Raw genomic sequence first — 13,490 nt, forward strand, 5'->3', positions numbered from 1 at the left:
GGGAGGTTTCTGGCTGTGTTGCGGTGCTCTCCAGCTCTTAATGCAGAACCACATGGAGTTTCCAGCCTCCTTGTAAACCGCATGGAGTTCTTCCTTTCCTTTCCAAGCTGCATGGAATTCTCCTAGTTAAAATGTCTGCCGCCTATTTTTAAGTCCCTGACTGCGTCCTGTGACGCAGTGGGCATGGTAACCAGTTCTGACCATTCACAGAACCTTACACAGGCTCTGTATGCTCTTTCTGCACCATTCCATGGTCAAAACCCCTCCCATCTCCTTGGGGCCTTGGAAGAACCAAAACCATTTGCATAACTAAGACACTAGCTACTAGCCATAGTTATGCAAAAGTATCTTAAAAGCTGTTCTCTTTTCCCCATCCCCCAACCCTCAGGCTCTGAGGATTTTTGGAGACCCCCCACTCTGTAAGTGTCCTGGGAGGAGGTTAGTGTAGCTTCCACTTACTTTTCTGCCATCTTGGGCCCAATGCTTATAAGTCTAGTTATTATAAATTCAGCAATTGATAAGCTTTCTTGGAAATTAAGTAGCTCAATAGCATGCATTGAGTTGAATTAACTGTACACATAACAATTAATAAGATGCTATATTATAATTTATACACTTGTTAAAAATTGGCTTTACTTTGTACTGTTTAAAAAACTAGGTATTGTACTCATGTAATCATATTCTTCTATTCAGACTCCTTTAAGATAATGAGTTTGAAGAATGCTGAATAAAAATTTAATAATTATGAAATAAGAAAACCACTTTTACTGGATATACTGCTGAGTCACCCCCTCTCATTTTTCCCCTCTCATTGCCTCCTCTTAGTCTTTTTTCAGTAGTGAGATTGCAAACTATGTGACAGCAGAAGCCATATCCTGTGTGTTTCTTATTTCTACAAGGCATAGCGTATTAGTTGTAGATACTAAATAGTTACTTCTTGTTCTCACTTCGACTCTTTTGTTACTACTTTCTCCTGCTTTTTCCTCCCAGTTCTTTGATCACTCCTCTTTGATCTCCTTTGAGGGTTTTTATTCCTTCATTTGCCTCCTAAATGCTAGTGATGTGGTCTTTAACATTTTGAGTTCAATGCTTTTCTCTCCTAAATCTGTAATTCTTAACCTTTTAAAATCTTGCCTCAATGAGTCTAAGGGGCATCATGACAGCTGGACAAAAAGTAGCTCTCTGATAGTCAAAGGCATTGAATGTCAGCCACCATTTCCATGTAGAAACACCCTGAAAATTGCTAATCTTTACACCCATTTGCTGGATAAATGTGTCTCTAAGGACCTCAAATTCGACATATATAAAATTAGAATTTATTGTTTCCTCCAGATTAGTATCTTCTTTTATATTACTCCTTATTTCCACTAATGCCACTGTCAACTCCCCACTTGACCAAGTATAATTTAGGGAGTGTTTTTTATTTTTTCCTCTCCCTCATTTCACATATCTAATTGGATCCTAAGTCCTTTCGATTTTATCTTCTAAGTATCTTCCATGTTCATGTCATCACTCCAGTCTTAATTCAGGCCTATATAGGGTGGGACAGAGTAGGTTTACTGAGTTCATTCTTGTATTATTCTTTATTAATTATTTTATTATTTTCCATACAAACAACTGTAAACCCACTTTTGCCCCACTCTGTATTTTTCCTTGTCTTATTTCAGTCAGCTCTTAATTTGTCCCTCTGCCTATAATTCCTTCCCCCTTTTTATCTACCTACCTGAGGGCCAACAGAGTGAATCTGTCAGAATGCAGGCCTGACTCTCTTATTCCCCTTTATATGCTTCATTACCTCCCTATTGCGTAATCCTTCCAAATACAAATGCCGTAGGGTGATATACAATAATATCCTTGTGGTTTAGCCCTCCCATACCTTCTTAGCCATCTCTTCCTGCCAACATGTATTTGACTGTGCTTCAGTCAAATTCACTAGGGTCTATCATGTCCCTTGATGATTATACATTCTATCTCCACTAATCATGTATTTCCAAATTTTGTGTTCCTATTAAGCCTCTTATTGTTTACTTGTTTTGGTCTCCTTTCATATCTTTTCTCAATGTCTGGTAAACCTTGGTTAAAACATTTATATTTAAGAGTGTGGCATGAAAAATATGATTGGAAACTTGGAATTCATCCAGCTCATCATTCATTTTAGTATCTTTGTTCACTTGGGCTTATCATAGTCCTATGATCTTCCCATCTCTGCTTGGATATATAGACTACCAATATTCTGGGACTTGAATCTTCCTGCTTTCAGTCTGGTGCCCTACCCTCATCTGTGCTGAGTGGCCCCCAATCCAGAGATACTCTGTCATTCCCCCTTTATAGAAAAAACAAAACAACAACAACAACAAAAAAAAAACCTTCCAGTCTTCTTCCCAGACAGGTAAAGCAGTTTTTTAGTTGCACAAAGAGGTGAAGAAGATTTAGGCATATAATTGACTTCTAAATTAAAATTGTATCCTGTTATCTAGTGTTAAGCCCTATCTTAACTACTACTACTTACAGAAGTGCAGCTAATTCCTGAGCCATTTAGAAGGTCTGCAATGTATATAAACTTAGAAGTTATTTTCCTTCCTTGCTTTAGAAGTCTGCCATTTTGCATTAGCTAAATCTGTTACTGCTTATACATCTGTTTTCTATTTTCCAAAGTTTTGTTGCTGTCATATCTTCTGATCTCTTCATCTTTACAAGTTCATATCTTTTTTATAAAAATTGTTTTAATATTTTAGTGAGTTTCCAAGAGAGAGCAAAAATGGGTGTGTATGTTCACTCTATCATATTTACCTAAACTTCTCTTTCAATATCATTTCTGGCTTTACTTATCTCTCCGTCAGTCTCTCCATACACTCTGTGTATGCTTTGGCTATGGACCTGAACATACTGGATCATATCTTGCTTTTAACTTGCCTCTCCTGCCCAAACATTGTCATACAACCAGTCTCTACAACTTTTTCATCTCCCCCCAGCCAGCCACCATTCCACTTTCTCTAAGTTTGACTACCCCAGATATATAATATAAGTGGAATCATACAGTATTTGTATTTTTGTGAGTGGTTTATTTCATTTAGCATAATGTTTTCAGTGTTCATCTACGTTATAGCATGTGTAGAATTATATGTATATACATTTTGTTTATCTGTTCATACATTGACGGATATTTGGATTGCTTCCACTTTTTGGCTATTGTGAATAATGCCAGTGTGAACATGGGTATAAAAATATCTTTTCGAGACCCCGCTTTCAGTTCTTCTGGAGATATATAACCAGGAATGTCATTGTACTTTATGACATGCAGTTTTAAAGAAAATAGCCCCCCTTTATAGAAACTTTTTTTTTTTAAATTGAGCTTTTTGGTGATGTTTCCTCACATTGAGATGCAGGTTATTCATTCCTGTCCAGAATACTGTATAGGTCCTTCTCAGGGTTTCACATCCAGAGGCACACAATGTCCTTCTCACCTCTCAAGAGTGATGTTAATTTTAATTATCCTATCAAAGTGTTATTTTATTTCTCTACTATATAGTTACTACTTTTTTCTTGCATCTTTTAAGCAGTCTGTGGAGGAGACACTTTAAGACCATGCAAATATCCCACTCCTCATCAAAATTTCCACCCCTGAATTTAGCATTTATGCTTATTTGCCTACATCAGTCTTTATTGTGATGGCTGCAAAGTGATTATTTTTTTTAATCCAGCAAGGACTATATTTAAAATTAATTATGAATTATGTTAAATAGGTCTTTGAATGTCAAATAATCAAGATATTAAATGCAAAATTTGCTTCTAGTATTAATATATTATATATGATTATTCCCTGAAGCATAATGATTAAACTGCGTATGAATTTCTGGAATTTAATAGTTATGGTACTCCTATAAAGTCATTGCATATTTTTAAAAATTGAATATGTAATATGTTATTCCAGTTTCAAGCAATAAGGCATATTATATGTTCAAAGAAATTCTCTTCTAGTAAAGAATACAAAAGGGCTGTGTAAAATGCTTGAAATATCCTTTTTTAAGCATGGCTGAGTTAGCAGCCAAATAAGGGGAAAATACTGAGACTGCACATAATGAGAAAGCTCAGTTCCATAGGGATAAAGGAACCATAGGATCTCTTTTATCCCAGGGAGCCCCTTGTGTTTCCTCCTGGCCCCAAACCTGGGCCTTTAAGGAGGCATTCCTGATTGCATGGGGCAAGAGACAGTGATGATAAGTTTAGACACTGCAATATAAAGTTGGAATCCCCAAAGGGTTAAACCTTCTGTTTATGACAGGAAAATAACCTGCTCTCCAGAATGACACTGCCTGTCTGGACAGCAACACTGGAACCTAGAAGTCATAATAATATCATAGTGCTAAGAGGAAACAATTGGCCATCCAGATCTATACATCCAGCAGATTATCATTTAAGAAAAAGAGTGAAAAGAGAAACATTTTAAGGCAAACAAAAACTAAGAAAATTCACTACTAACATACTCACCAAAAGAGCCTCTAAAATGCAATCTCAGAACAAATGTCTTAAGAAAAAAGGGTTGGTAATTATTGCAAGCTCAGTTTTCCAGGAAGCAGATTCTGAGGCAGGGATTAGCAGACACATTTATTAGAGAGTATTCTTGGGATCACCTGTGGAAGGAAGAGGAAAGGAGCAGTGTTAGGCAGAGAGAGAAGTTAAGCTGAAATGGAGACCCAGCATAGGTTTCACTGATGCCATAGGGAGCTTAGGTGACGGGGTTATCCTTTAGAGTTGACACTGAGTTGGGGGAAGAGGGTCAGGCCTTTTACCCTCATTAGATGTGGGCTGCCCCTGGAAGGAGTCTTGTAAGACCTTGGATGAGGTAGTGTTCTTTAGGCAGAGCAATCCCAAAGAGAGCAGGCAGCCAAGGGTTTCCTTCTGGCCTCACTCCCAGAAGCTGTGGGTAAAGTCCACCTTCCTGAAAGGAAATCCTAGCAGTCCATCACAATGTCCACAATGAGCAAAGAATACTTGTAGGTGAACATAAACATTAACTTTATAAATTAAAATAATATTGTCTTATTTGTGTGGTTAAAATAAAAATAGAGCCAACAATCCCAGACAACCATAGCATTATGAGTCTGGAGGAGATTGATTGGAATTAATGCCAAGATCTGTGTTACATGGTAGAATCATATACAGCAATGAAAATGAATACCATATGGCTTCATGTACCAACATGAATGGGAAAAAAATATGATTCCATTTATATAAAGTTTAAAAACCATCAACAGTAAACAATATATTGTTAAGGGTACATAGATATATGATAAAACTTAACAGGTATTAGACTAAGTAGCACAAAGTTTAAAGCAACAGATAGGGAAAGGCACACAGAGGGTTTCCACAGAGCAGGGTAGCACTCTGTTTCTTCAGTTAGCTGTGGATACATAGAAATTCCTTTTACTATAATTCCTTAAACTATACATATATGTATTACATATATGGTAAATTATTTACAAAACAAACTCTTAAGGTATTAAGAAGGAAAAAAATTGTCTGGTATTGGTAATTAGTAGATACATGCTAAAGTTATCTCCTAAATTAGTATTCAGCTGAGTTGATCTGGGTCTACTCAAGTCCACTGAGATTTAATAAGAAATTAGTTGTTATTGATTATATGATTGAGCCGTTTCTGCTTGACTTCTCCATTTTGCCCTCAATCAGGGGATGGGATTTCATAAGTCTTTTACACACATTTCAGATGCAGTGAATGATGGAATATGAAGTTTGAAAATGATTCTAAATTCTGCAGCAAGATTTTACTAGATAAATTTGATATGTAAATATTTAATACAATGTCTATATCAGTAAGTATAGGAGTTATATTTATTTCCTTCCGAATCTGTTTAATTCATAAAAATCAGAGAAGGAAGTGTTGAATTCAGCATGAAGATAGTGAACTCTGTCTTTTTGGAGATAATGAGTAGAGCTTAGATAATCTGTAAAAGATAATGTGAGAATAAGTTTGTATGGAAATGAAGGGTTAGAATAGATGACCTCTAAGATACTCCTAGACTTTAGTAAAATTAAATGATTCCATGTTTAATTCCGTGTTTCTTACCTTCCTTTTTTCTGACCATGAGAAAAATTAGGTAAAAATGTACCTGATAAAGTGATTAAAAAGGCTGTCCTATAAACAAATAACCAAATAAGATGAAAAAGAAAACCCAGAATAACAAAACAAAAATGTCTATTTTAGATGCTTCAGATTTGAAAACGTTCTAAACTAGATGATTGGAATGTTAATGCATTAAATGGGTTAGATTGTTAAATTCAGAAGTTGACGTATCCAAAATTACCCTTCGAAATACCTTTGGAAGCCAGTATTGGAGTTCAACAGTCAATCTCAGAGAATTAAATTATGTGGGTGGCTTGTTTTAAAAACCTGTGTTGTATTTTAGAATACTCTCTCTTTGAACTATAGAGTCACTCTTTTTATAGAGAGGTGATCAGACAATGAGACGTATATGAACTTATGATTAACTGAGAAACCAGAAAATTCATACCACCCATGTAATTAATGCTCATTCCAGGACGTATGCTCATTGCAGATCAGGCAGGATTGTCCATTCTGTTTATACAGTAAATAGTAATTTTTCTTTCTTTTATTGCTGATCTTGTATTATTATAGTTGAATTTGTGACAATTACGTTCATAAAGATACAACTGCACATTATATGATTTTGTATTTATGTTAAAGTTTCACCTGGATATTTGTCTAATGTTTTTATCATTCAGATACAGGTGAATGATGCTGTACTATGTAATTTCTTTATTCTCTACAGATAATGGATTCTGAATTAATGCACAGTATAGGAGGAAGCTACCTTAAACTTCCAGAAAGAATGTTTGTTCCACCATTCACCCAGAATCACCACTCTGGGCACTTCAAAGCTACCTCTTCTAAAATGCTTCACAGTCCAAATAGCCATGGTAATAGTAATATAAAATCTTACTCAAAATTAGGATAATTGTATAAAGTATATTATATGAAACTGTTTGTTTTTAGGTGAAAATAATATAATTGTGTTTTTAACTAATCTTAATTAAATTAATTTTGATTCTGTTGTTAAAAATTTCTATAAACTTAGACAAGTTATTTAACATATTTTATTCTGGCTTCAGCTGTAAGATGACATATATTACAAAACATGACATTTATTATTAAAAAATGTCATTAGAAAACAGAAAAACTTTGGAGAATAAAAGGTCAGATTTGGAGTCCTTCTAAACTAGATGATTACAATGCTAGTGAATTAAGTAGAGTTGTATTATTCAAAGATTAAATTCAGAAATTGCATATATCCAAAATTACCTTGAAAATCCCTCATGAAGCCAGTATATTGGAATAACTACAAAATAAAGATATTGTCCCTTTTAAAGTTTAAATTTAGAAGGATCTTAAAACTGAATTAGGAAAATATTTATGACTCAGGCATACTTTGTACCATACAAATTACCTTCTAAGATGCTGAGTATCACTTTGTTTTTTAATATTCACTGATAATGATTGTCATTAATAAATAGACTAGCCTTATGGAGTAAAACAATCACAGAAATAATAGTCCAAACCAGTGAGCCAGCCATATGTACCGTATAAAGAAAGATAAATATAATTTCTTTATTTCATTTGTAAAAAAACAAATGATAATCTCTAGCAAACATCTTTCTAATTGGATATATAGAAAGTAGCATATATCCTAAAAGACAACACAGCTATATGAAATTTAACATAACATTTATCTGTATTCCATTCATCTCTAGTTTTATAGTTTAAAATTATAGCTGACTAGAAAGTTAAGATAATATAACTGAACTTATCTGATTTATGAAGATATTAACGTAGCTCAGAAAAAAAATCTTAGTAGTTCATGTGTACTATTTATAATCTTTCAAGCCTGATAACAAGTAAACCACTAGGTTATAATTTTTTCCAGTGGAAGAAACTGTGTTCTTCCTCCTATGTCCTGATTATTAACACTGTATTTTGGACAAAGGAATAATAAATGTTTGTGATTTGAGAAAAACTTTCAACTTTAAACCTAAATTTCCATGTTAGTGAATACTGTATTTTAATTTTCTTTATTCATACTCAGATTCTTATGCCTCCTAGACTATATATTATCTTTAAATCTTTGATCATTAGCTTTCTCAAACCTAGAAAATCACTAAGTACAATCATAAATATATTGTTTTTACAAGATATGTTAGAGAAAATTTGTTCCTGTTTAGACTTTTAGTTATTATTTTCCACTTTTTTGAGGAATATATATTACACATTTTCCTGGCTCATGGCAAAAATATACTGCTCTCTTTTATAAGATTATAAGTGTTCAAAAATTCTCATTTATACTATCAAGCAAATTTATTTTTTTTTTGAACAGCTCTTATTTTAGCTTTAAAAACTCTTCAGGAAAAGATTCATCGTTTAGAGTTAGAGAGAACACAAGCTGAAGATAACCTCAACATTCTTTCCAAAGAAGCAGCACAGTATAAAAAGGCCTTGGAAAATGAAACAAATGAGAGAAATGTGGTACACCAGGAACTGATAAAGCAGAAAAAAGGTAAGAAAATTCAATAGTTCTCAGAAACAAAAAGTTACTAAAGTTTACAATTTGAAGATAATAAGCCCAGTCTAAGCAGATTTACTCAAATATATTTGTTCTTATATATACATTTAAACTCTGAAGCCTTGTTCTTAGACATTTTGATATTTGCAAGAAATGGATATAACTTTGAACTTATTTCTATTATATCTGTTTTATCCCAGTTCATATATTTTTGAGATTAAAAGAAAAATTAAGTTTTTAGACGAGTTGAGTTTAGAAATTAGAATATTTTCAGAATTCCAAAAAAGTCCAGTTTAACCTATATATAATTGGAATACTTTATGGTTTCAGTTAACACATTTTTAAAATTTGAAAATATAAGGCAACACTAGTAATTACACAATATAAGACACATAAAATAAATAAAAAAAGAATCTTATCTAACTTGAGAAGTTAATTAGATGAAATGGACACGTAAGTGGAGGTTCTGTGGAAATAAGAAAAAGAGACCTGGACACAGGTTTTAGAAATTTAGAACATAAGTTCTTTATATAATTTCACCTCAAAACACGTGGCTTTCTTTTTATAACATGACATTCACCCTCATAAACAGGTTCAAGTTTGTGTTTCAACTTATAAATAGGATGAAGAAATGGGGAGAAATGTAATATTTTTTCTAAAGTAATTGGACAAAAGTGGAAGAGCTGAGGAAAGTAAGAAATTAAAGGTTTAAAAAGTTGTTTACACCTTATGAATTTAACTGTACTGTCATAGTCAAGAGCAGAGGAGAATGGAAATGGTAGAGTGCATGTATCTGAGTTTCTTGAAAGAGAAGAAATATATTGATAGGGAAGAGACTTTGGGTCCTCTATTTTTCTAGTTAGTGTCATATCCCAGGAACAGCCAGGATTTTTGTCATCCCCCAAGTCACTGTTCTCTTCCCCTTTGTGATGTATGCCTTCTGGCTCTTTAGGAGGAGATAGTGTTAAGCCAGTTATGTATAATTAATGAAATATTCACAAAATATATGTTTCTAACTCTTGGAGAGTCAGTACATTGAACTAAAGAAGGCTTGAACTTTTAATTCTTGATGGAATTTATATAATATGTTTCTTATGATAACCAAACCTCTGGTCTATGTGATAATCAACTAGCTCACTTTTCATTATTTTCCTTTTCCATAGAGATAAGTGTGCAGTTGTGCTCAGCTCAGTGCCGCTGCACTCTCTTAGAGAAGCAGCTGGAATATACAAAGAGAATGGTTCTCAATGTAGAGCGAGAGAAGACTATGATCCTAGAACAACAGGTGAACATATTTTCTATAAGAAACGTAGTAGAATTTAATATGTTTTTGAAGAATATTTAATGTCTATATGGTGACATGGTACTAGACTTATTGAGGTGATCATTTCATAATATATACAAAGGTCAAATGATTATGTTGTACAACTGAAATTAATATAGCATTGCATGTTAATTATACCTCAATAAAAAAAGTAAGATGTAAATGGATGACACAATTTAAATGCACGATAAAAGCTGGTAAATTTGCCCCAGGGAAAAAAAGAATATTTAATGTCACGGGAAAATTGTCATATTATAATGTTAAGTAAAATAAGATATAGGGCAGTATATAGATTTTCAGTTAGAATGATGCAGGCTCGGTCATTTGGATCAACCTTGCTATAGAAGAAAACAAGAAAAACTGTACAGGATATTAAAGAGACAGACAGAATGAAAAGAGAGTAAAGAAGAAAATACAGAAAGGAATTGGAGAATTAACAAGTTGGTGAAAAATCACCAATTCAAAATCTGTGTGAAGACTTAATTCCAGAGAGGTAAACATGATATTTCAGGTTCCTTCTGAGGGCTGATTCCAGAACAGTCTATTGAGAGGCTAAATAATGCTTTTAACAGCCATCCTTTTGGGGCTAAGGAAATTGAAGTTAGAATCCAAAGCCTATCAAGAATAGGAATCCTAGTAAATCCTCTGGGCTGAGTGCTTTGAAAGAGTGAACAGTAGGGGGAGAAAAAAAAAACAGATTACAACTCTGCTGTGGGTTATCAAAGTAACTCTGAAAATCATGATCCCTGAAATTGGATTAAAGTGATCCTGGATTGCTAATATTCTCAGGTACCTCAAATTATTTCTACAAACATTCTTTGACACAGCAAGAAACTTTCAGTCAAAGATAACTAGGCACAAGGAGATAAGGCACTAAGAACAAGATACAGCATGCTTAATAGACTATCTATATAAACATTTTCACAACTTAGCTGCAGCTGTGTACTGGCTCTAACAGACTTTAAAATAATTATGCTTGCCATAATAAAGGAGATAAAAGGCAGGATTGAAATTTTCAACAGAACATTGGAGACCATAAAATGTCAGAATAGATCTGAAAAAGAACCAAATAAAAATTATAGAAAAATATAATAACCAAAATTTAGAACCCAGTGGATGTATCTAACAGCAGATATGAAAAGATAGTGAACTGGAAGGTGAAACTATCTGTATCAATGAAGAAACAAAATGAAAGTAGTTTCAGAAAAGAGAGTGAGAAGAACAAGTTTAGCGTGTAAAGGTCAAAGTTGTATGTAATTGGAGGTCCAAAAGGAAAGAGAGAGAATGGGACAGAAATCATATTTAAAAAGATAATGGCATAGGATTTTCCAAAACTGATTAGAAAAAAGTTTACACCACAGATCCAAGAAGCCCTATAAAACTAAAACAGGATAAATATAAAATCTAGACATCTCAGAATAAAATAAATAATGAGGCAAGAAAAAAAATCTTTAAAGCTTCCTCGTTGTGTGGGCGTGGGCGTGGGGGTGGGGGTGAATTACATTCAAAGGGACAGGAAAGTGACAGCTGCCTTCTCAACTAAAATTACTGAACCCAGAACACAGTAGATAATACAATTATGATATAAAAGAAAACAACTGCCAATTGAGAATCATTTCTAGGAACAATATCCTTTAGAAATAAAGGTGCAATAATATTTTAAGACTAACAAAGACTGAAATAATCTGTTATTAGGAAATTCATCCTAAGGGAAATACAAAGGGCATTATTCAATAGAAGGAAAATTATTTTAGATGGGAGGATCAGAGATTCAGGAAGGAATGAAGAACAATAAAGATGGTAGCTATATGGGTAAATGAATATTTATTGTATTAAACAACAATAATAATGTTCTATTTGGTTTAAATATATATAAAGGATTAAAATTAATGAGAGTAATAGCTTATAAGTTAGGAAGGGATAAATGTAGTTTAAAGTTTTCTAAGGTCTTTGCATTGTCTTGGAAATGGATAAAAGTACCATCAATATTGGATTTTAATCAGTCAAGTATTTAATAGGTTTTTCAGGGAACTAGAAAGGTTCCTAAAATTTATATGGAAAAGCAAGGGTCCAAGAATAGCCAGACTATTCTGAAGAATAAGGTGAGGCCTTGCTCTAGTATGTATTGAAACAAACTATGTTATCAAAATAAACATGATATTTGTATGGATAGACGACAGAATAAATGAGTAGAATGTAGTCAGAAACAGACCCATTTGTAGGGAAACTCAATATATGACAAGGATTCCATTGCATATTATTGGGGAAAAATAGACTTCAATAATTGTTTCTGGGAAAATTTGTTACCCACGTAAGGAAAAAAAATGAAATTCGATCCCTACCTCTTACTACACACAAAAATCAATTCCAGGTGGATTAAAGATAGAAACATAAAAGGCAAAACTGAGATTTTTAGAAGCAAACGCAGAATAATGTCTATATGACCTTGAGGTAGAAAGGAATTTCTTAAAACGCAACAAAGCAACAAAGAAAAATGGGCAATGAAACGTTTTGCAGGAAAAAAGGAATCGCAAATGGACATAAATCTATAGAAAAGATGATCAATCTCATTAGTAACCTGGGCAGTACAAATTTAAAACACTGTAAGATACTACTTGGTTAGCATAAAGTTTTTGAGATTCATCCATGTTTTTGTACTTATCAATAGTTCATTTCTTTTTATTGCTGTGAAGAATTTCATTGTATGCATAGGCCACAATTTGGTTATCCACTTTTCTGTTGATGGACATTTGGCTTATTTCCAGTTTTTGGGTATTATAAATAAAGCTACTATGACCATTCTTATACAGATCTTTTTTTGTGGACATATGTTTTCATTTTCCTTGGGTAAATGTGTCGTAGTAGAATCACTGAACCATAGGGTAGGTATGTGTTTATAAGAGAAAACAAAACTTTTCTAGAATATTTTCTTCTAGAAGCTTTTTATCTTCATTTTTCTAATTAGGCCTGTGATCCACCTGGAATTAATTTTTGTATGGTAAGATAAAATGTTCAAGATTAAAATTTCTGTCATGTGGATTTCCATTTGTTCCAGCACTATTTGTTAAAAGACTTCCCTTTCACCCATTGAATTGTTTGGTACCTTTGTCAACAATCAATTGACTGTGTAGATAAGGTCTATGTCTGAGACTCTGTCTTATCTATTGTGATTACTATAGATCCCTTTCACTTTTATTTAAAATTTATAATCAGTGTGGCATTTTCTGTCAATAAGTCTGCAGGGATTTTGATTGGGATCTTGTTAAATTTATACAGGGTGGGGAAAAAAGTAGAGTTATAGTTGTGAGTATACAAAACATAGAGTTTGTTCTTGGATTATTATTTATTCATTATTGTGTTATTTTCCAAAAGAATAACTGCAAACCTACTTTTGCCTCACCCTGTATATCATTTGGGGGAAATTGACATCCCTAAAATATTGAATCTCCCCAATATTTCAGTCTTTTTTACTTTCTCATTCCAGTGGGTTGTATTTTAATGAGAAATCTTGCACATATTTTGTTAAATGTATCTCTTAAGAATTTTATGTTTTCTAATGAACAGTATTAGGG

General features: G+C 33.2%; 1 protein-coding gene across 1 annotated transcript in view; it reads left to right on the forward strand.

Moving 5' to 3' along the window:
• Positions 1 to 13,490, forward strand: part of CEP57L1 (centrosomal protein 57 like 1) — a 47,343-nt gene that overhangs the window by 17,956 nt on the left and 15,897 nt on the right. Inside the window, exons 2-4 of the mRNA XM_090279738.1 lie at positions 6,810 to 6,957; positions 8,409 to 8,588; positions 9,758 to 9,879. Of these exons, the coding sequence (XP_090135864.1) occupies positions 6,813 to 6,957; positions 8,409 to 8,588; positions 9,758 to 9,879 (447 nt within the window). The 5' untranslated portion in view covers positions 6,810 to 6,812. The remainder of the gene's footprint in view (positions 1 to 6,809; positions 6,958 to 8,408; positions 8,589 to 9,757; positions 9,880 to 13,490) is intronic.

The sequence above is a fragment of the Furipterus horrens genome, unplaced genomic scaffold, assembly GCF_987537825.1.
Source record: "Furipterus horrens unplaced genomic scaffold, mFurHor1.1.pri manual_scaffold_6, whole genome shotgun sequence".
NCBI classification, from domain to species: domain Eukaryota; kingdom Metazoa; phylum Chordata; class Mammalia; order Chiroptera; family Furipteridae; genus Furipterus; species Furipterus horrens.